This window comes from Quercus lobata, chromosome 5, assembly GCF_001633185.2.
Source record: "Quercus lobata isolate SW786 chromosome 5, ValleyOak3.0 Primary Assembly, whole genome shotgun sequence".
NCBI classification, from domain to species: domain Eukaryota; kingdom Viridiplantae; phylum Streptophyta; class Magnoliopsida; order Fagales; family Fagaceae; genus Quercus; species Quercus lobata.
This window is the reverse complement of record NC_044908.1, coordinates 53,232,875-53,254,435: the sequence shown is the minus strand read 5'-3', so window position 1 is coordinate 53,254,435 and position 21,561 is coordinate 53,232,875. Positions and strand designations below refer to the sequence as shown.

At 33.6% G+C, this 21,561-nt stretch overlaps 1 protein-coding gene across 1 annotated transcript; it reads left to right on the top strand.

Moving 5' to 3' along the window:
• Positions 1 to 6,458: 6,458 nt before the first annotated feature.
• LOC115991500 (30-kDa cleavage and polyadenylation specificity factor 30) lies at positions 6,459 to 20,168 on the top strand. Its single transcript, XM_031115242.1, has 7 exons — positions 6,459 to 7,183; positions 7,984 to 8,379; positions 13,456 to 13,618; positions 13,776 to 13,886; positions 14,469 to 14,537; positions 16,993 to 17,079; positions 18,883 to 20,168. Exons 1-7 carry the CDS (start codon positions 6,729 to 6,731, stop codon positions 19,777 to 19,779), a joined length of 2,178 nt encoding a protein of 725 aa, XP_030971102.1. The 5' UTR covers positions 6,459 to 6,728; the 3' UTR covers positions 19,780 to 20,168.
• The last annotated feature ends 1,393 nt before the right edge of the window (positions 20,169 to 21,561 follow it).

The following is a 21,561-nucleotide window of genomic DNA, read 5'->3' as shown; positions in this document are numbered from 1 at the left end:
ATGTTGACCTCCAAATCAAGCACAGAAATCCCAAAAAGTATCCTCTCTCTCTTTTAGAAATTTCTTAAGGTATAGTTTCTCTCTCCTTTTCGTTTGTAAAGCCCCTCTCAAAACAGAACTCCAACCCCCTCTTCCACCATTTTTACACCTCCAAAGCTCTTAGGTAAGCTTGGTAAGCCTTGTAATGGAGATGGGTAACTTTGTTCATAGTTACACCATTCTCCTTCATTCTCTCTTTGTAAATACATCATTACATTTATTGAGATATCATTTTTTTTTTATGTTGTTCATCTATTCTTTTTGCTCTTTACATATTGTTCTATATCTCTCTACTTGTGTATGCTTCTTGTTTATGCTCTTTATTCAATAAAGCTTTCTCTACACTTGTAAAAAAATTGGTTTCTAAATTTTTCTCTTTGTTGTCTTCTCTCTTTAAATTCCTTAGATTTAAAAAGAGAAAACAACCCAATATCTTTTATAAATCCTCATCTTCTTAACTATAAGGTCTGTGGAGAATTTTTTTCTCATGCATGACCATCCTTACTGGGAAGATGGTAAAACCGTTGATGGGTTTCTATTAAATGGGTTCTAAACCTTATATCTAGGCACAATATGGGTATGCTTCCAAGAAAATGGTAGAGGTTTCCAAGACTCCCTTTTCCAAACATGGAAAAGAACTCACAAGCTTGGATATGACGAGATTAGGAGTTATTTAGGGTAAATTTCTTTAAAAAGAATTTTAAATCAACCCGTTTACATTATTGTCTTATCTTTAAATTCCTTTAAATTCAAGCTTTTACATTCTTATTTGATCTTTAAATTCCTTTAAATACAAGTTTTTACATTCTTGTCTTGTCTATAAATTCAAGATTTTACATTATTGTCTTGTCTTTAAATCACTTTAAATACAAGCTTGCTCTTAAATTCTTTAAATTCTTGCTTTTACATTCAAGTCTTTAAATATTGTTCTCCTTTAAATTATGCACTTTATCTTTAAGCTTGGTTTATCTTCCATTTCCTTTCTCATGTGTAATAGGGTTTAAGGGTGCTAGCTCTCTAGCTAGCACCATAAATCCTAGATTACCAAATAGAAAAAAGCTTGGGCAAACAAACCTCTAAAAGTGTGTTTTCCAAAAGATAAAAAAATGGTTCTAATGGCCATCCATTTTCTTAAAATTGTACCTTCTTAAAAAAAAAGTTCCCTTTTTAAATCCATAAAAGCCTTCCAAATGGGCATTTTTCAAATCCTTTTCTCAAAACGTTTCTTTTCTTTAGAATGATTTTCAACCTAAAGTTTTGTGCATCTTCTTCAAATGGAAATCTCTTTTTGAATTTCTTTTAAATGGGTCCTAAACTTGTCCCTATTTACAGTATGGATATGTTCCTGAGAAAATGGTAGAGGTCTTCAAGACTCCCATTTCCTAACATAGAAAAGAGTCTATAAGCTTGGATGTGATAAGGTTTAAGACTTATTTAAGAGAAATTTCCTTTAAAAAAAAAGATTTTTCTTTAAATAACCTTCTTACATTGTTCTTCAAGATAAATAAAAACCATGGATTTAACCTTAAAACCCCTTTTATGAGAGAACCCATCGAAAACATTTTCTTTAAAAATCAAACCCTTTTCTCATGTTTTAACTTAGGTTTTAAAAATCTTTTTCTAAAAAAATAAGTTTGTGTTTTTTTTTTCCCCTTTTTTTTTGAAATTCCTTTCACAGATGATTTTCAAGCTTAAACCCTATTCTTATAAAAACTCTTTTCTTTATCATTGCAAAGCATAAATCTTGGATTCTTAAAAGATGAATAAAAACCATGGAATCCCCTTTCTTAAATAACAAACTCTTTTTATAAAAAAAATGCTCTTATTTTCCGAGCTTTTTTTCTTAAAATTAACACATTCTTTATGCTTTTTACATTAAAAAAAAAAAAAAAAACCTTTTTCATAAAAACTAAGAGAAGTTCCTTTTCCAAAAAATGTGAGAACCTTAGTTTCGAAACAAAACTTTCCCAAAAAGTTAAGATTTTTCCTAAAAAGAAATTACTCATCTTTCCAAAGGCAAAAATTTAAGGTTTCCATTAATGTGCATTCTTTTGAATATTTGGAATTATATTTTTGAGGTTTGTGTCTATGGTTCATTTTCATTGAACCAATAGACACCAAGCTAACATATTCCCCCCTTCCCCTCTACACTAATATTTTGGTTCATTATGTTGTGCATGAGAATGAGAAAATAGGGCGATAAATTTGCTAAAATGTGACATTGTTCCTTCCCTCTCTTTTATTTTTCATGTATATATTCACATGCTAAATTTTTAATAAATAAATACTCACATGTTAAATTATATGTATTATTTTTTGTGATGTAGTAAACTCTAACATGCTATGTACAATATTTCACATGCTTTGTTTGTAAATACTCTTTGAAATAAATATTCACACGATATGTTATATGTAAATAAATACTCACATATGTGTGTGTGTGTGTGTGTGTGTGTGTGTGTGTGTGTGTGTGGCTCACTTGCTCCAAAAATTTAAAAATTAGATAGGACGTGTGGTGCAAAATTGAACTCCAATTGAAATTAAATTTAGAATCTAATTGGATTCAAACTCTTCGATTTTTGCATCTAATTAATAATTCAATTGACATAAAATTTAAAAAATTAGATAAGACACGTGACGTAAAATTGGACTTCAATTTTGAATTTAATTGGAATTTCTTTGAGTTTTTTTGGCTTTAACTATATATATATATATATATATAGAGAGAGAGAGAGAGAGAGAGAGAGAGAGAGAGAGAGAGATTATAGGTAATAGCTAATGTTTTAAAATTATGGATTTTTAAAGCATTTACAATGAATTGTATAGTTTATTTATTCCTAAAAGGGTGAATTGCAAACTACACTCCTAAAATTTGGGAGTGTTTGGATTTTACACCCTGAAATTTCAAATTTTGGATTTTACCCCTTGAAGTTTGGAGGTATTTGAATTTTATACTCTGGCATTTCAAAATTTGAATTTTACTCTCTTAAAGTTTGGAGGTGTTTATATTTTACTTCCTAAAATTTAAGGGTGTTTGGATTTTATACTTTGAAGTTTTAGAATTTGGGGGTGTAAAAATTCAAACACTCCTGTGGACGCCCTAAAAAGGAAGAGGAAAAGCTTTTTAGGGTTCTTTCTTCTTTCTCTTTGGCTTGTTGCACATTGGGTTTTCTGCGACGTAACTCTTTGTGTACATGTGTAGGGTGAGGTGTGTGTGTGTCTCTTTTTCTTATTTTATTTTTACGAGTCGCCATCAACCATTGATTTTGTATTAGATGTGATTAGTCACCTATTTGTCTAATTATTTTTAAGTTACCTTTGACTAAAAACCAATTCAAGGATAATTAATTAATTAAGGTAAACCTTGGACTTGGAAGTTCAGTTACGTGTGGGGAAGGTGTTTGGCACCCCACACCGCCTTTCCTAAGGCTAATACCTCATTTTAATTTTAATTCCAATGTTAACATTTTAAAGGAAAAAAAAATTAAATAATTAGCACTTGGTTTTTGAAAAGGGTTACACACACACACACACACACACACACACACACACACACACACACACGTATAAGAAACCATTACATTTCTTAGAAATTCATTGACTTAAAAAAGGTGTAAGTTGCAACTCTAATACCAAGTATAATTTGATCTCATATATGTATATAATTAGGGCTGTAAACGAGCCGAGTTTTGTCGAGTAGTACATGTTCAAGCTTAGCTCATCAGCAAAAGTCAAAAGCTTAGGCTTGGCTTGAGCTTATGACAAGCATAAAATAATATTTGAGCTTGAGCTTGTGATAAAGCCAAAAGGCTTGGGCTGAGCTTAATTAGTTAGTCAAGTCAAACTCGAGCTTAATATCAAACTCAAACTCAAGCTCAGCTTAAGCTTTCAAGTTTGAGATCTATGAAAATTACATTATTAAAATGCTTAAATCTCCAAAATCATGTAAAAAAAATATACCCATTTTATCGTGCTTCTAATCTACTTATGATTAGCCATTATTTAAATTTAAATTTTACATAATTAAATCCGTTCATTCATCCTTCATTGTCTACAATTTCAACAATTGTTCAAAATAAAATTTTTACATTCACTTTAGATGGTGAAGTATTAGAAAAATACTTATTTGTAATTATTATGAACGTGAAAAGACTAACATGTTTCATAATTTTACATTAGATGGTTGATGGGGAAGAATCATACTTGGCTCACTTAAATTTTTTTGTTTTTTGTTTTGTTTTTTTTTAAATTGTAACTAAAGTCTAAAGTAGTGTTTGGTCGGTTTAGAGGGAAGGAAAAAATTAAGGTAATGGGTGGTGGTCTCATATTAGCAATATCATTATTAAGATATGTGTAATAAGTTTATTTCGCATACACATATAAAATTATAAATGAGTCTATATGCTTGGATTGTTTTGTATCAAACTTTATAACTCACGAGCTTGTTCATGAACAATTTTTTTTTTTTTGCTTGGACTAGGCTTGTTCATGAACAATTTTTTTTCTTTCTTGGGCTAGGTTTGTTCATGAACAATTTTTTTTTGCTTGGGCTAGGCTTGTTTATTAAACAAGCCCAAAACTAAGGCTCAAACTTGGCTTATTTATAAACAAACAAACATGAACGAGTTTTTTATTAAGCTAAGCTTGAGTTATTCATGAATGGCTTGATTCATTTACAATCCTAATATAATTGTGATTGATTTTAAATGTATCCGTGCATATGCATTAGATTATACACTAGTTTAACAAACACTCGAACACTGAAAGAGTTTTTCACTTAATATATAGCAATTTTAAATGGGCACTAATTTTTTCTTAAGAATTATTATTTTTTTTTGAAATGTTTTCTTAAGAATTATATATATATATATATATATATCATAATTATCAAATTCGATTTTTTAGGTCTAAAAAAGAGAAAAATCATATTATGTTACTTTTTTAGTGCACTGAGCATAGTACTGACTAATTCCACCAAAAGCCCAAACACCCATTGCCGAATCCCTTCTTGAACTAACTTAGCACCACCATAAACTCCTTTACCAGCGCGACAAAACGCATAAGCCCAAAGATCCTGACCCAACCACCATGACTTCAATACCCAAATTGTCACCACGATCTAGTAACGCTTACTTATACCAAACCAATAATAATTTAAAAAAGAAAAGAAAAAAAGATTCCGATTGGACACCCAATTAAGGAAATTATGATAGATTTCCAACAATTGAGGTAGATGATCATATAGTGTTTATTTTTTATTTTTTTATTTTGTTGTTGTGAGAAAGATGATCATATTGTTCATTGTGTAAGGGGATCGGTTTGATTATGAGCATTCATGTAAGAGATGGAAGGAGAAAGAGATAAAAGATTGATTTTTTTTTTTTTTTTGGAAATAATTCAATAGTTTAATAATGGGAAAATGTTGATTTGAATCCTACTAAACTTAAAAAGGCTCTCGTGTTTTACTTATTTTTTGAGAAAATGTTGATTTGAAACTTAAACTTAGAAGCTCTTGTGTTTTATTTATTTTTTGGATAAAAATTAATAATGATTTTAATCTTTTTTTAAATGTTAATTTTATCATCAAATGTTAATTTTGTTTTGGGCTAAAAAAGTGCTAATTTTGTTTATGATTGATATGATGTGGCATGTTCTATTTTTTTTTTCTTTTATGGATTATGTTTTTTTTTTTTTTGAGAATTTTATTTATTTATTTTTTGAGAATCCATTATGTTTTAAATTTAAATCAATTGTAAAGATGACTTATTATATGATGACTTATTATATGCCATTTAATGACTACTTTACTTCATATTAGAGGTCCAATCTAAATCTAAAATTCTTAAAAAATTTAATGGATAAAATTAAAATTATCCTAAACCCTGTAATTTAGTATTTTCCTTTAAAAAAAATGGTAAATACTATTTTGGTTTCTAAAACTTTACTAAATGTTTATTTTTCATCCTTAACTCTAAGAAGTTCATTTTTCATTCCTAAATTATTGAAAAATTCATCTTTCATCTCTAAACTATAAAAAGTATTTTATTTATATTCTTAAATTTACTAAAAGTTTACTTTTCGTACCTAAACTATTGAAAAAAAAATTAATTTTTCATTCTTATTTTTCTTTAAACTATTGAAAAAACTCTTTACAAAATTTAGAGATAAAAATGAACATTTTAAAGTTTAGGGAAGAAAAAAAATTATTAAAATTTAGAGATCAAAATAGTATTTCACCCTAAAAAAAAAAATTTAATTTACTCTTTTTATTTTTGAGAAGGACTACGTCCATAACACAACTTACCGCTACTTATAATTTGTTACCGCTATTTATAATTTGTTGCCAAAGTGTTCATAAAATTTGCTATTTGACTTTTACTAAAAGGTTGTCTTGCGAGCTGCTTATTAAATTGTTTTTTTTTTGTTTGTTGCTAAACTCAACATTCATGATTCATCAAACCCACACTTTCTTTCTCTGCCGTTAAAAATTGCAACAATTCACCGTTGCAAAACCCAGCCGCCCTATAACCGTGACTCCTCCCTCCATTCACAACAAACACACACTCTCTCTCTCAAACTCGAAACTAAATGCTTCCCAAAACCCTAATTCATTAGCCAATCCACCAAAAAAAAAAAAAAAAAAACACAGATACCAAAGCAAAAAAAAAAACTCTCTCTCCCTCTCTCTAATGGAGGACCCGGAGGGAGTCCTCAGCTTCGACTTCGAAGGCGGCCTCGATGCCGGTCCCACCGCCGCCACCGCCGCAAATCCTGCTGCCACCTCCGGGCCCCACATAATCCAGTCCGATTCCGCCGCAATCCACGCTGCCAATAACAACAACAACAACAACGCTAACAACGCCAACGTTATCGCCGTGGGCCACGCGGCAGGACCGGGAGGAGGAGGAGGAGGAGGAGGGGAGGCTGGGGCGGGCAATTATAGGCCGGGCGGGCGGAGCTTCCGGCAAACGGTGTGTCGTCACTGGTTGCGGAGCCTGTGTATGAAAGGCGACGCCTGCGGCTTCCTCCACCAATACGACAAGTCGCGGATGCCCGTCTGCCGCTTCTTCCGCCTCTACGGCGAGTGCCGCGAGCAGGACTGTGTTTACAAACACACCAACGAAGATATCAAGGAGTGTAACATGTATGTATTTATCTTTGTATTTGTAATTTTTTTTTTAAACTATTTATAAAGTTTGTGATTTTAATTGAGATGGGTTGGTTTTGATTGTGATTTTTTTTGTGGTTATATATATAGTTAATGTTTGAATGAATTGTGGGATTTGCAATTGATCTTGGATAGATGGAGGAGCACAAGATTCAATGAATGAGTGTATGTATATATAGAGGCTTAAATACTTTGTTGGTCCCTAGTACATTAGGGATTTTAGTCTCTAAAGTTTAGATTGATTACTTTTAGTCTCTTAGATGATGCAGCCCCGTTGCTTGATTGGGACTTAAAGTGATCATTTTAAGTTTGCTAGGGACTAAGAGCAATCACTTTTAAGTTTTTTTGGGGACTAAAGGCGATCATTTTAAGTTTGTTAGGGATTAAAAGCAATTATTTTAAACTTTAGGGACTAAAATCGCTCCTAAGCTAAAATTTAGGTACTGACGGTGTATTTTGGCTATGTATATATTGTAGGTGTGAAATCTGAATTCTGTAGTATAAAAAGTGTGTGGAAGAGGGAGTTACAAGAATGCGTATGCTGTAATATTGGTTTACGGTTTCCAGTATATATGCTGTGGTCTGATTGTGAAATTCATATAGGAACTTTATCAATGGTACTGCATTATGAAAACCTGGAAATCTTTGTTTTGTAAAAAATGGATATGCTACGTGTTAATTTGGGTTAATTTTGTATATCATGTTGAGACAAAGAACCAGTATGATAATAAGAGCATGGAAGTTGTTTACTTAATTGGGGTATTCTGTAACTGCAGGTACAAGTTGGGTTTTTGTCCAAATGGTCCTGATTGTCGGTATAGGCATGCAAAAATGCCTGGACCTCCACCTACTGTTGAAGAGGTCCTTCAGAAGATTCAGCATTTAAATTCTTACAATTACAACCCTTCGAACAAATTTTTTCAACAACGGAATGCTGGTTTCTCTCAACAAGCCGAAAAAACTCAGTTTCCACAAGGTCCCAACACTGTCAATCAAGGTGTGGTTGGAAAATCTTCAACGATCGAGTCTGCTAATGTCCAGCAGCAGCAGCAGCAGCAGCAACAGCAGCAGTCCCAACAGCAGGTCAGCCAGAACCAGATACAAATTGTTCCAAATGGATTGCCTAATCAGACAAACAGAACGTCTACACCTTTGCCTCAAGGAATATCTAGGTTTGTTCAGAGATCTGAGGTCTTTCATTAGGTTTTGTAAAGAAGTTTTTGTATATTTACATGGGCGTTGTCATGAAGGGCTCATCTTTCAACCAATAAAATGCCCAAAAGAATTCTGTCCTTGTTTAGCAGCTGTAATCAGCCTCCCTTAAGCTTATGTTAGTTAATTTAGATTTTTATTCACATTTTATGTTGTACTGTTCTCATTTTCACCATTATATGTATGGATTTGCTTCTCATTTCATGGAGTGTACTTAATTATAATAATTTTTTTTTTCTTCTGGCATCTAAAAGTAAAGTAAACACCATATGATTTGTGGATTTGCTTCTTGTCTTATGCAGTGTACTTCATCATTGTAATTTTTTTTTGCTGGGGATTTGTTTTTGGATAAGTTGATTGGGGCATCTTAGAGGAAAGCAAACAACTGTGATAACTTGCTGGTCTAAAGTTTTTTCTAGGGACTTGGAATGGTCTTTTCCTGTGAATTTTTTCTTTTCTTTTTTTAATTTATTAAAAAAAGTGATTAGCAACACTAATATGAAGGTAAGCAGAAGTTTTGGGAAAATGTATTTTTTGATTAATTTGCTATCATCTTATAGGCAGAAAAACATACATGTGGCAGTCCAAACTAATTTGTTGAGTATCCATAGCTGGCCCGGGCTTGGTTGCTGTTGTCGTTGCCATCATTTGATAAATTTTATTTTATTTTGTGAGGCAGAATATGTTGTTTTAAAGGTCCATAAAGCTATATTTCAAGTAGCATTTATGGCATGTGCCTTGCGTAATCCATCTTAGTGATGCTCATGGAAAATGCCTTAACTGCATATCAGCTGCTTTTGTGTCTTGATTCCTGTGGCTGATGCCTTTTGAGTGCCTTAATGTCTTTCCTTGTGGTTAAATGTGTTGCTGTTAGTAATATATCAAACTTTAATTGGAATGTGGAGCTTCTTGTTGATGCTATATTCTCTGACAAGACTCAGGAATAGTTCCTTAGGTGCTATACTTTAGTTTTCCTAATTAAATTCAACTGTGGCTGCATAGACCAAAGAGCCACATGGTTGAATTTAATTGCCTTTGGGGAAATAAAACATCTTGTGTTGTATTGGTCAATGCAACCATATAGTTGAATTTAAATAAGGAGCCTAAGGTACTATACCTAAAAAACTGTACCTAAAATTTTCCCTATTCTCTTTTCCTTTTATGTTTTTTTTTTTAGTGCATCTATTATGAGTTTTATGCCTGTCATGCCAATGTTCTTTAGACCAAATAGCATCTCGTCTCGCCATAAAGGTGCTATTGGTGGGGTTCAAGGGATACCCCAGTGGTTCCAGCATCTTTTGTGGTGCTTGGGCACTGGGGGTTCAAACCCCACTAGCCACCCTCCCCCTATTTACCTAGCCAAAAAAAAAGAAAAAGAAAATAGTGGTGGAGGGTGAGGTCTTGTGTTCCATTCCATATGAGTGCGAGTTGTATTGATCTATATCAAATGGTGTCTTGTGTGCTTGGGGTTCATTCTTTACTCTTTAGCCTTTTAAAATATATTTCAGTAAACTAAGTCATATATATATATATGACATGTACATATGTGCATATATATGTTGTGTGTATGTATAGTTTGTGGAAGAAGTAACATTTACATCTCAGATAAGGGTTAAAGCCACCAAGGACCATGTTATGCATGCTAAAAAAGTTACATTGATTCATCTCATTTCTGGTACCTATTATCACAAGATCTAGGATTAGATCAATGAAACATGTCCAGTACTGATCTGGATAACTTCTATTGAGTTTGGTAATAATGCTTGACAAGATTTGTGTTTTTCTATACTCTAGAATATTTTGTTCTGCTTATGTTACATCATTATAGATTTCTACCATTGATTTGTTAGTGTGTGGTAAATCAACTGTGAGACTTATGTTCACTTAGGTTACTAATTAAAGTAGTTGAAGGGAATATGATAGACCTTTTGTTGGAAGGAATGTGCTTACTATAAGCTATGAGGGTTTGCCAAACATTTGATTTTGTAAAATTTAGTAATTAAAGGTGTCTCATATAAAAGTCTGATTAAAATTTTTTTGGATGGATATATGAGATGATTAATCACAGGCTTGATGGAGATATAGTAGGTGCTAACACCCTTTCTCATTCTTTGTTCCCCTCTGCCCTCTTTTAGGGAAAATCCTACATCAATGGGTTTGACGCTTGACTGTTCACTTTTTTTGGGTCTGCTCTGTTTTGGTTGAGAGATTAGGGGTTTGAATTCTTTTGGTAAGTAATAACTAAGGCAGTATTTTTATCTAATTCTATTGCTTGAATTGGATGCCTTCTTTGTGAGTTTATTTCAAGTGATTTTGTTATGGAGAATGCTGTTTTCTGATAACGTTCTTTTTATAAAATTAATAAAACTACAAAACCTTAATTGCTTATTGTGCTCAAGAGATGCTTTAGCAAGATAGGAAAGGCAAGAACATTGAGATTACAATTTTATTGATGTACTGAGTAAGAATGTGGGAATAGCTATAGAGCAAAGGGAGGAAAAAGAAAAAAACCCAATGATTTCCTATTTTGTTGAACTGACTAGGTGTCTAGTTTATTTGGACATGGATGATTTTTTGATAGTTATAAGGGGGAGTGGAATTTGAACCCTGGACGTCTCCGTTAGAAACACCGGGAGGTGTCAATTGAACTACTAGGCTCTTTTTATTTGCACATGGAGGATTATGCGCCTTGGGCACCTTGTTTGAGTTCATGTTTCTTTTTGCTATAATTTGGCATCTTGTGCACTTTGAAAATTTTTTAGAATTGGTTTCAAAGGAGGTCATGTAGATGGTTAGTCATTGGTCTTGCTGATGAGCCTTGGCTCAAATGGCACTTTTTTCTCTCATAAGTGTGTGGGGAGGATGAGGTCGGGGGGGTGGGGGTGCTCAAACCTACTACGTGCGTGTAACTCAACAAAAAAATGCTTAAATTTAGAGAAGGATTTGGGTGAGCATATTTTGAAATGACATTACTGTAGGAGTTATAAGAGATGAAGAAAAAATGATGACTTACTTCTATACAATAGGAAAGTGAAACAGAGATGACATTTGAGTTGATCAAATAGATGTCAAGAGGTATTTGGATGTGTGGAGTGATAAGAGAACTAATTCTTACATTTATGCCTTTTTTAAGGGTTTTTATTTTTGGTGGTAATGTAGGAAGGGGATAAGTGGATTGGCCTGAAGATTTGGAATTGCTACTGTGAAGTACCATAAAAAAAAGCCATGCCATGCTTTTCAACAGCTAAGATTTGGTGTTTTTGCCTTAACCCACCCAGCTTGGGTGGTGAGGCCTTGGCATGCCAAGTCCTAGGTCCTGTGTTCAAGTCCTTGCTTACCTGATATGGTGGGGGGAAAAAAGATTTTCTGTTTGCCTTGTCAGGTATTAGTTGGATTATATTTGTGAGGTTAGGTGTGGTGTAGACTGCAGGGCGGTGCTACTTTGCCTGATGTGAAGAAGTCGAAACAGGCATTTTGAGGGCATTTACCTCACAAATTGAAGACAACATATTACTCTCCTGGTTTTAAGTTGATCCAAGATTTGGTTATTCAATATCCCTTATCAATTTCATAAAGCTGATAACTTAATCAGCTGCTGATTGTTGTTATGGTATAGTTTATTTCTGTATTGTGTGAGTACTTGGGCATTACCTTTTATTTCTTGCTAAAAATACTTAAGAAAAGTAGAAAGTAAAATTAATTCTGTATTTATTAAAGAATGCAACTGGTCTAAAGGGCAATTTGGAGGGTTTTTTTCCCCCAATTAGGGAGTTTGGATGATAATAGAATTGGGGTTCTATATGGCTTTGTCATGTATTTTACAGAACCCAGTAGAATTTTATTATCACTCTCGATTGCAAGGATATGATGTTGGTGTTATGTGGTTCTTTCTTGAGAAGATTATCCAAATTTTGTGGCAATATTAGGTACCATTATTGCAATGCAGCCAATGAGCTCTAGCTCAAATGACACCTTGTCTGAATGTAAAGACATGGTGTAAAGTCATGTGTTCAACCCAACTAGGTCTGTATGTAACTTACTGATAAAAAAATATAGTTATCACAATAAAATAAATATGAAGCAATAGAATTTCTAGCCAGTTTCGTTTCTAAGTATCAGCACTATCTTACTCCTTACTTTTGTATGAGGATGTACTTTTGTTATATTAATAATTTCTTTTGACCATGCTATGAGGTTCTAGTTTACACTACATTCCTATGTGTGCAATGTTTTAAATTCACCTGTGATTTGATGGACCATCTAGCTCTAAATGAGAAGAGGTTGGACCTTGGTGTGATGGCAAGTGCCCTCCACCCAGGCGATGTATTGGAGGTTCAAGTCTAGGAATCAGCCTCTCCAACGTAGATCCTTCATTACCGGTGGCAGGGCTGATTCTGGCATCCTCTATTTTGTAGCTTATTTGCTAAAGGTGTGAAAAATAAAATAAAAGTTGGTTATTTTAAAATAGGATAAAATTTAGGTATAGTTCCTTAGGTGTAGTAAATTTGGTTCCTTAATTAAATTCAAACACATAACTCAATTGTGTTTAATTCTCCTTGGGAAAGATAATGCTGTTTGGATTGTTCTTGTAGGGCTGCCTACTAATCACCTCTACCAGACAAGTAGAAGTGAAGTCTTGTATGCTGGGAATGACTTTTTGTCTTGCTATAATTGGAAAAGATGCCTTTTGTGGTTAGCATGCTTGTTTATGCTACTTGACCATATTCAACTAGCTATTGTTTTATTTTAATTTTTTCAATTATATGCCATCTAGCTGTTGTTATGAACCATATACCTATAGACCTGTTTTATTGTTTTTGAGGGCTTGCTGTACTATGATGTAGGCTTAGAGATTTAATGTTGGAAAGGTTTTTCCTTGATTCAATTGACAGTCAATTTCATAACTGTTAATATGTGATTGGATTTTAAGTTTAATGGCCAAATATTATTTTCTTTCTGGTTAAAGCACCTGTTTGTTTATTTAGATGGGATATTATGAATTTGGATCTAATTCCTTTTCTAACATGCATACCCAGGTATTTTATTGTTAAAAGTTGCAACCGTGAAAATTTGGAATTATCTGTTCAACAAGGTGTATGGGCAACTCAAAGGAGCAATGAAGCTAAACTGAATGAAGCTTTTGACTCCACTGAAAATGTCATTCTGATTTTCTCAGTCAACCGAACTCGACATTTCCAGGTAGATTTCAGATTTAGCATCCTACAAAACTAATTAATCTGTGCTCTAGACCTCTGTGGTTCTCAATCATTACATACTAGGTTGTCAATTCTATCTGGTCAGTCCGGATCTCAGTTGTCTGTTTGAGGTAACTGCAAAGTCGACTATATTTTGTCAGGGTTGTGCAAAGATGACATCCAGAATTGGTGGGTCTGTTGGCGGGGGCAATTGGAAATATGCACACGGAACTGCCCATTATGGGCGGAATTTCTCTGTCAAATGGTTAAAGGTACCATTTCTTTTCATCTTAATGGTACTGATAGATGTCAGGCATTTTTTTCCCCGAAAGGTTTTCTTGGTTCCAAAAATTCTTATGCTGTAAATGATGACAAAAACCTTGGTCCTGACAAGGCTTCTGTACACCCCATCAAATGACCCAAGTGTATTTTAATTTATTTTGTTCTATTTCTCTTTTCAAGTCAATTTGAGTTCCAAAAATTTGGTAGGGTCTTGTTAGAGGAGCTTGGTTATGTTGTTGTTTTCCTGGAGATTCTTGTTACTGATCAATGCACTTATTTTAAGAGATTTATTCATGTATTATACGATCAAGGAGCTTCCAAGATATTGTGCATTACATATAATACTGGAGCTGGTTTTTTTGATGCTTCTAATGTAAAGGAAACTCTATGTGGGATGTCTGAACTTTTGGCATTTGGTTGAAATTATGTTTGAAGTCAGTATCCTAATTTGGATACCAGGCAAAGATTATGGGGCATAAAACTGAATAAGCTACATTTATTAATTGCTTTATGTACATTTCTATGTAGAACAAATAAAAGTTGTCATTCCATTTGCAATTTCTTATATGCAGTTATGTGAACTATCCTTCCACAAAACTCGCCATCTAAGGAATCCATACAATGAGAACTTACCAGTGAAGGTATTATTTTGAGCCTCTTCTCTCTCTCTCTCTCTCTCTCTCTCTCTTTGTTTTTAATTTTTTATTTATAAAGCTGACTGATGGCTATGATGAGAATTGGTTTCTGTTCTTTTTGCTGCTGCAGCATTCTTTTTTGTTTTTTGTTTTTATTCTTCGTCTTCTTCTTCCTTTTCCATCTACTTGTTTTCTTTTAATGCTTGAACCACGACCAAGTTGGAGCTAGGCGAAACTATAGAGATAAGCGCATTATCATGGCTTGACCCTGGTTGTACCCAACCTCACATGGAGATTTGATTTAGTAATTTGATTCTCACCTGACCTAAAGCACACTCACAATGGCTCACACATACACAGACAGACAAACATATGCTAGGATGGAGATTCACATACACAGGATATGGACATGGTTACACGGCAATTCTTGAAAATTAGGATACAATACCAGGGAGGTGATTAATTAAGTAATAAAAATATAATTTTGGGTAGATTTTATGTTAATGTTAGGTTTAAATAATAAATAAGAAGCATCGAAGTGTTTGAAAACACATCTAAAATGGACAAAGTTTGGGTACAAACTAGTTTGTAGCCAATGGCTACAATTCCTACTAAAAAAAATTAACATGACTATGTCTTTTGAAAATCTAATTGTTGGATTGCATATTTTTTATGTTCTTAACACGCATGTGAACTTTCGTGCCAATTGGATGTTATTTATTATTCGATCTATAAACTTATTTTTTTATGCATAATTATAGACTACAAAAACTTGAAATTTAAACATTTGATTGATGACATAGCTATTGATCTTTTGGAAATTTTGCAAACATGGAGAATATAAGAAGAAAATGTAATCCAATGGTAGATTTCTAAAAATTCACATCCAATAAAAAGAAATCGAGTGGAGTTGTAGCCATTGGCTACGAACTAGTTTGTAACCGAAATTTGTTCATTTAGATAATAACTTTATAATCTAAATATTCTCTCAATTTGTTTTCTTGTTTCTTTTGGTATTCTTTCAAATGTTTTTCTTTTTTCTTTTGCACACTGCCTGTGTTATTGGATTTATTTATTTATTTTTCCAATGAAGTTAATTACTTATAAAAAAAAATCAAAATATTCTTTAAAGAGGTCCTACTAATGAATTTTCTTTTTCTAAAGAGGGATATACCTTTCAATCCTTATAGTAAAAAAGTTAAAAAAAAAGGGGGTGGGGGGCAAGATGGGTATTAACAATTTTCTGAGTATTGTCTCAGCTTTCTTATTAGTTGATTTAATACTAAATCAATTTTAAGAAAGACATGAAATGGACAATTCCTAAAGCAGTCATCCGATCATACAATGATCTAAAAAATCAAGACTTGATTACATTAGTTCAGTCGGGGTCTCACACATTGTATTTTCTTGTCTGATTTCATTATTTCTATTAGATTTTCCTTTTGATTTGAATATATTTTTTTCACTGCTGTGAGTTTAAAATCGTAAACACATTGCACTTTTGCTATCAATAAAACTTTTATTACCTATCAAAAAAAAAAAAAAAAAAAGGAAAAAAAAAGAAGCTCAACACCATCAAAAGTCCCACTCCTCTCTCCAAATTGTCATGAAAAGTTGGAGGGCGATTTTATTTTGCTAAGCAATTAAGGAGAATGACAGGAGCAAATGGAGGCCTTATAGGTGTAAGCCCCAAATCAACCCCAAAAGGAGTACACTAAAGTACCAAGGTAGCTTAGGCACTTATTAAGCTATGGTTCATGTATAAAAAAGATAAAAATAAAGCCAAGATTCAACGCCTACCTTAGCAATGTGGGACAAAGCCCACAAGGGACACTTTTTTTTTGATAGGTAATAAAAAACTTTATTTAGAAAAAAATCAAAAAGCAAAGCTTCTGCCCTAAGAATTTGGAATTTGTACCTATTTTTACTGTTACTGATTTAACAATTTAGAATTTATACATACTGACATGGTACCTTTGCCATTATGATAGAACACTGTTGAAATTACCGCTTGATCTTTTGACACATTAAGTACTAACTGAATTGGTTGGAACTAATTCAGGTTCATTCATGTTAAAGATAGGTCATTATCCCACTAAGACTATGGGGGAACCCATAAAATTTTAACCACTTTATTAATATTTAAATAAGTATTAAATTAAATAGCAAAAGAGGGCCATGGCTTTTTATGATTACAGTAAACACATGACAGTTTATACCAAGGGCGGAAACTAAATGCATAAAGGCCTTAAAAGTTTCCTATTCTATTGACAATTAAACCATAGAGTTTCAAAATCTAGTGCATATAGCAATGGTGCACTCACTGGAAGTTGGATTGAGGATGACTCCTGGAAAGCGATATTGTAAATTAATGTATATTGGCTTGTGAGATTCCATATCTTGTAGCCATGTATTAAAATGAGCTTCAACTTATCTCATTGTTATGCTTTTGTCATTGCAGATAAGTAGAGACTGTCAGGAGCTAGAGCCTTCTGTTGGTGAGCAGTTGGCTTCCTTGCTTTATCTTGAGCCAGATAGTGAACTTATGGTATGTTTTCTTTTTGACTTCTTTTGGGATGCAACATAGTAATTAGTAGGTTTCAGAAAAAGAAGAAAATTAAACTAGAAAAGGAAATGGAGTGAAATGAGGTTGTATTCTTAATTAGGATATGAATTTTTAATCTCCAAATAATTTTTTTGTTGTTTTGACAATGAACATCTCAATTCCCATGATTTGTGAGTTTGAATTTCCGCTTTCTAGTTATGGAATGTCAATTCTCACGTGTCGTTTCTTTGTGTGAATTATTAGTGCAACACTTATATCAACCCCCCTTTTCAAAACTAATTATATTGAGTTAATTTTAGAAAATGAAACACACACACACACATATATAATTTGTCTAAAATATGATATAAATTCGAATTCTGAGTATATCCAAGTAGTATATATGTCAATTCTAATGCATTCTAATTTTTGTGAGTTTAAAACTCTCAAGGTTTGAAATTCTCAGCAACTGAACAGGTCCTAACTGTGTGTAGATGAAAGTGTTTAGTTATTGTTGCACATAAGCTACTGGATTTTGGTATGTTGAAATACATATATTTTGTGTTCAAACTTCAAGCCCTCTCATTTTCACAACTATCTTTTTTTTTTTAGAAGTTATTAATAAAGGACGGATAGAAATGAAAACACCAAGTCAAAATTCAAAGACAAATTACTTCAACAAGAGTAACGTCCATGACACAGCAATTATCTACAGTGAAAGGAGATGCAATCTCTCAGTTTGCAGTCTTGTATGAAATAAGAGAGAGCATATAGAAGATGGTGATATAATGCCAATCCCAATGTTACTAGACTGTTTCCCTTGCAATAGGCATTGAGCAAGTGAGTGAGCAGAAATAAGAGCAATGCATTGGTTCCTGTAGAATGAAAATACAGAATGATGCATTGCAGCATGGATGGAGAAAGGTGCAGTTGAACTCTACCCATGCCACTTTGTGGCAGAGGGGGGGGGTGGGATGGGTGGTGGAGGAGGGAATGATCTAGATGGGATTACATTGTGGAAGATGGATTACGATTAGTCAAAATTTAGTGGTAGAAATATCTCATTTGGATAGACATACCTGCCCTGTAATATTAGGAAATGGTATAGCATGCATGACAGGACAACAATAGCAACTTCTAGCATAATCTAAGAGGGAAAAAAAATCTTATGACATTGAAAACATTTAAAATATGGATACATTGGGACTATCAGTATCTGCATAGGGAATTTCTATTAGCAATGCTTTGAAAATCAATAAGTGCATATTAGGATATACTTATAAATATAATATCAAATTTTGTGTTCATAAACTGCTGTTATTTGTTGCCAATAAGCTATGGCTCTAGTGGTACTTCCTCCTCCCATAATAATGAGATTGTGTGTGTGTTACTTACTGATTAAAAAACTACTGTTATTTTGTTCCTATATAATTTTTGTATGAAATTCTAAAATATTATTGTCGTTATTTCTCTTTATATCTTTAAACAAGTAAAATATCTCTCAATAGATCTTGGTTTTTCCTTAATGTTGTCCATTTAGATGCTTTTGGGAGATTTATTGGTTATGTAGCAAAGGGAATCAGTTTGTTGACCATGTAAATATGAACATTTAGTGGAGCTAGTTATTGGCAGCAAGATATCATTAGGGAAATCATTCTTTTTTCCAATCCCCTGTCTGGCACCCTTTTTGAGGAAGTGAGCAAAAGAAACTGCATTGGACTTGAAGATGTCCTCTCTTGTACGTCGTTTTAAATGGTAAGAAATGGTCAAATCTAATTGTCAGTGTATTTTTTTCCTTGGTTACAGGCGATCTCAATTGCAGCAGAATCAAAACGGGAGGAGGAGAAAGCTAAGGGAGTCAATCCAGAAAATGGAGGAGAGAACCCAGATATTGTCCCATTCGAGGACAATGAAGAAGAGGAAGAAGAAGAAAGTGAAGAAGAGGAGGAGAGCTTTGGTCAGGTTCCTGGGGCAACAACTCAGGGCAGAGGAAGGGGCAGGGGAATCATGTGGCCCCCTCACATGCCACTGGCACGTGGAGCCAGACCTATGCCTGGGATGCAGGGTTTCCCCCCTGTTATGATAGGTGCTGATGGGTTATCATATGGACCTGTTACACCTGATGGGTTTCCTATGCCAGATCTTTTTGGTGTGGGCCCCCGTGCTTTTGCACCATATGGTCCTAGATTCTCTGGTGATTTTGCAGGTCCCACATCGGGCATGATGTTTCGTGGGCGACCTTCACAACCTGGGGTATTTCCAGGTGGTGGGTTTGGGATGATGATGGGTCCAGGCCGTGCCCCCTTTATGGGAGGGATGGGGGTTGCAGGTGCAAATATGGCACGACCTGGCCGGCCGGTTGGAATGCCCCAAATGTTTCCACCACCCCCTCCACCATCCAATCAAAACAACAACCGGGTTGTAAAGAGAGATCAGAGGGCTAATGATCGAAATGACAGGTATAGTGCAGGATCCGACCAAGGCAAGGGTCAAGAGATGCCAAGTCCGGGTGGTGGACCAGATGATGACTCACAATATCAGCACGGAAAGGTTCACCATGATGATCAATATGGTGCTGGTAATAACTTCCGGAATGATGAAAGTGAAAGTGAGGATGAGGCACCCAGGCGTTCAAGGCATGGTGAAGGGAAGAAGAAGCGACGAGGCTCAGAAGGAGATGGTATCACTGTCTCTGATCACTGACAGATGCTACCAGCTGAGCAGCAAATGAGTGACATTGCTAACTGGGGAAGCTGCTTCCTCAGACTTACCTGCTTTCTTTTCAACAAGATCAAACTACAATTCTTCACTGGTTCTTTTTATAGTATTTGATAAATTCTGGGTGATAATTTTTTTTTTCTTTCAAATTTAGTTGAAAATGTTGCTAGGATGTGTTATATTTTATGTAACAAATCAGGGGAAGAACTATTGAACAGATGGGGGGAGGAGTGGGACTTTACTATTGATCTAGACTAACGTACTTGTAAAGAAATTTATACAAAATTGTATTAAGTAGGCTGCTAAGGTGATTTACAAATTCAACATTATTATTGATGGATAACATATAAATGCCATCTGTATTTCATTCCGTTTATTTCACAAGTAAAAGGTTTTTAAGGGAGTTTGTATAAAACAAGACTCCACAGAGGACCATAAAAATTTGAGAACTGTGAAATCAAACCGAAAATTTGGTGGAAAGTCAAAATGCAGTCCTTTCTACGGGCGAATGGAATCCTATACATAAATCAGTTAATAAAGGAATAAAAAAAAAACTGTTACTTTGTTGCTTAAGTTATATAAGAATTCTATATGTATCTTTAGCCCAAAAAAAAAAAACAGAAAAAAAAAAAAAATTAAAACTCTTTCCAGGTTCTATACCTCATGAGGGTGCATCATTAACAAATTCGTTCATGGTACCTAAGATCTATAAGCATATAATATTAACCGTAACCATATTATGTTTAACTGTTCATATTTCCTACAATACATCTGTATGCTTTTGAAACTCAAAGATCTTTTGATTTTATTCTTAGGTTTTGTTTGGGATCCATTTATTCTGCTAAAATTAAAAATTTTTTGTTGAAAATATTGTAAATAAATGTAAAAATTAGCTGAAATAGTACCATGAGACTCATGAATAGTATCAAAAAGTGCAGTGAGACTCATAAATAGTAACAAAAATAAATTAAATAATAAAATAAGTTAACTTTTTAATTTGGAGCCAAACACACCCTTAGAGACCAACTCATGAGTTGGACCTTGTGTCTCCATGTTCTCTAGATTGGGTCTCCATGTTCTTCAGCTTGGGGTCATGTAAAGCGCTTCGCCACTGATCTTGATTTGACTTGGTGAGGATGTTGGCTTGTTGACATTACCTTAACACTGTTTTACTTTCTTATAGCTCAATTGGTGTTCTCTATATTTTGATAAGAGTTTGACTTCCATTCTTATAATTGAATGTGGTAGCTGGCCTTTCACCGTTTTATTATGATTCTCAATATATTTACTATTTTATCAGTATTCTTAATATTAATTAGTTTTGGATTGATTCTTAAAAAAGAAAAAAAGTTCTTTTGGACTTCCCTCTCTCTCTCTCTCTCTCTCTCTCTCTCTCTCTCTCTCTCTCATTATTATTTTTAATTAGAATCCTTTTGGACTTTTCTAAGCTTATGCTTTTAGGTAAACTAGCCACAAATCTGTGCGTTGCGCGTGATAATTATTTTTATGGTGGTTTTATTAATTTTTTATTTTTTATTTACAATTTGAACTAATCAAATAATGAGTAATGTATTTCGTAATTATATTTTTATTTATTATAGGAACAATCATAAATGTAATATAGAAACAATCCAAAACACCAAAAAAAAAAAAAAAAAAACTTAACAATGATTAATTGAACCAATATTAGGATAAAATTTTGTTTTTGATAATCTATTAAGGTTATTTTCTTTGTAGAAATTATAATTTCGGCCACCCAAAACATAT

Bases quoted from the DNA above. Each gene is read 5' to 3' on its own strand.
- LOC115991500 (XM_031115242.1), top strand. From the start codon at position 6,729: ATGGAGGACCCGGAGGGAGTCCTCAGCTTCGACTTCGAAGGCGGCCTC. The intron at 7,184-7,983 runs GTATGTATTTAT...CTGTAACTGCAG, and splicing joins GATATCAAGGAGTGTAACAT to GTACAAGTTGGGTTTTTGTC. The intron at 13,619-13,775 runs GTAGATTTCAGA...ATATTTTGTCAG, and splicing joins ACCGAACTCGACATTTCCAG to GGTTGTGCAAAGATGACATC.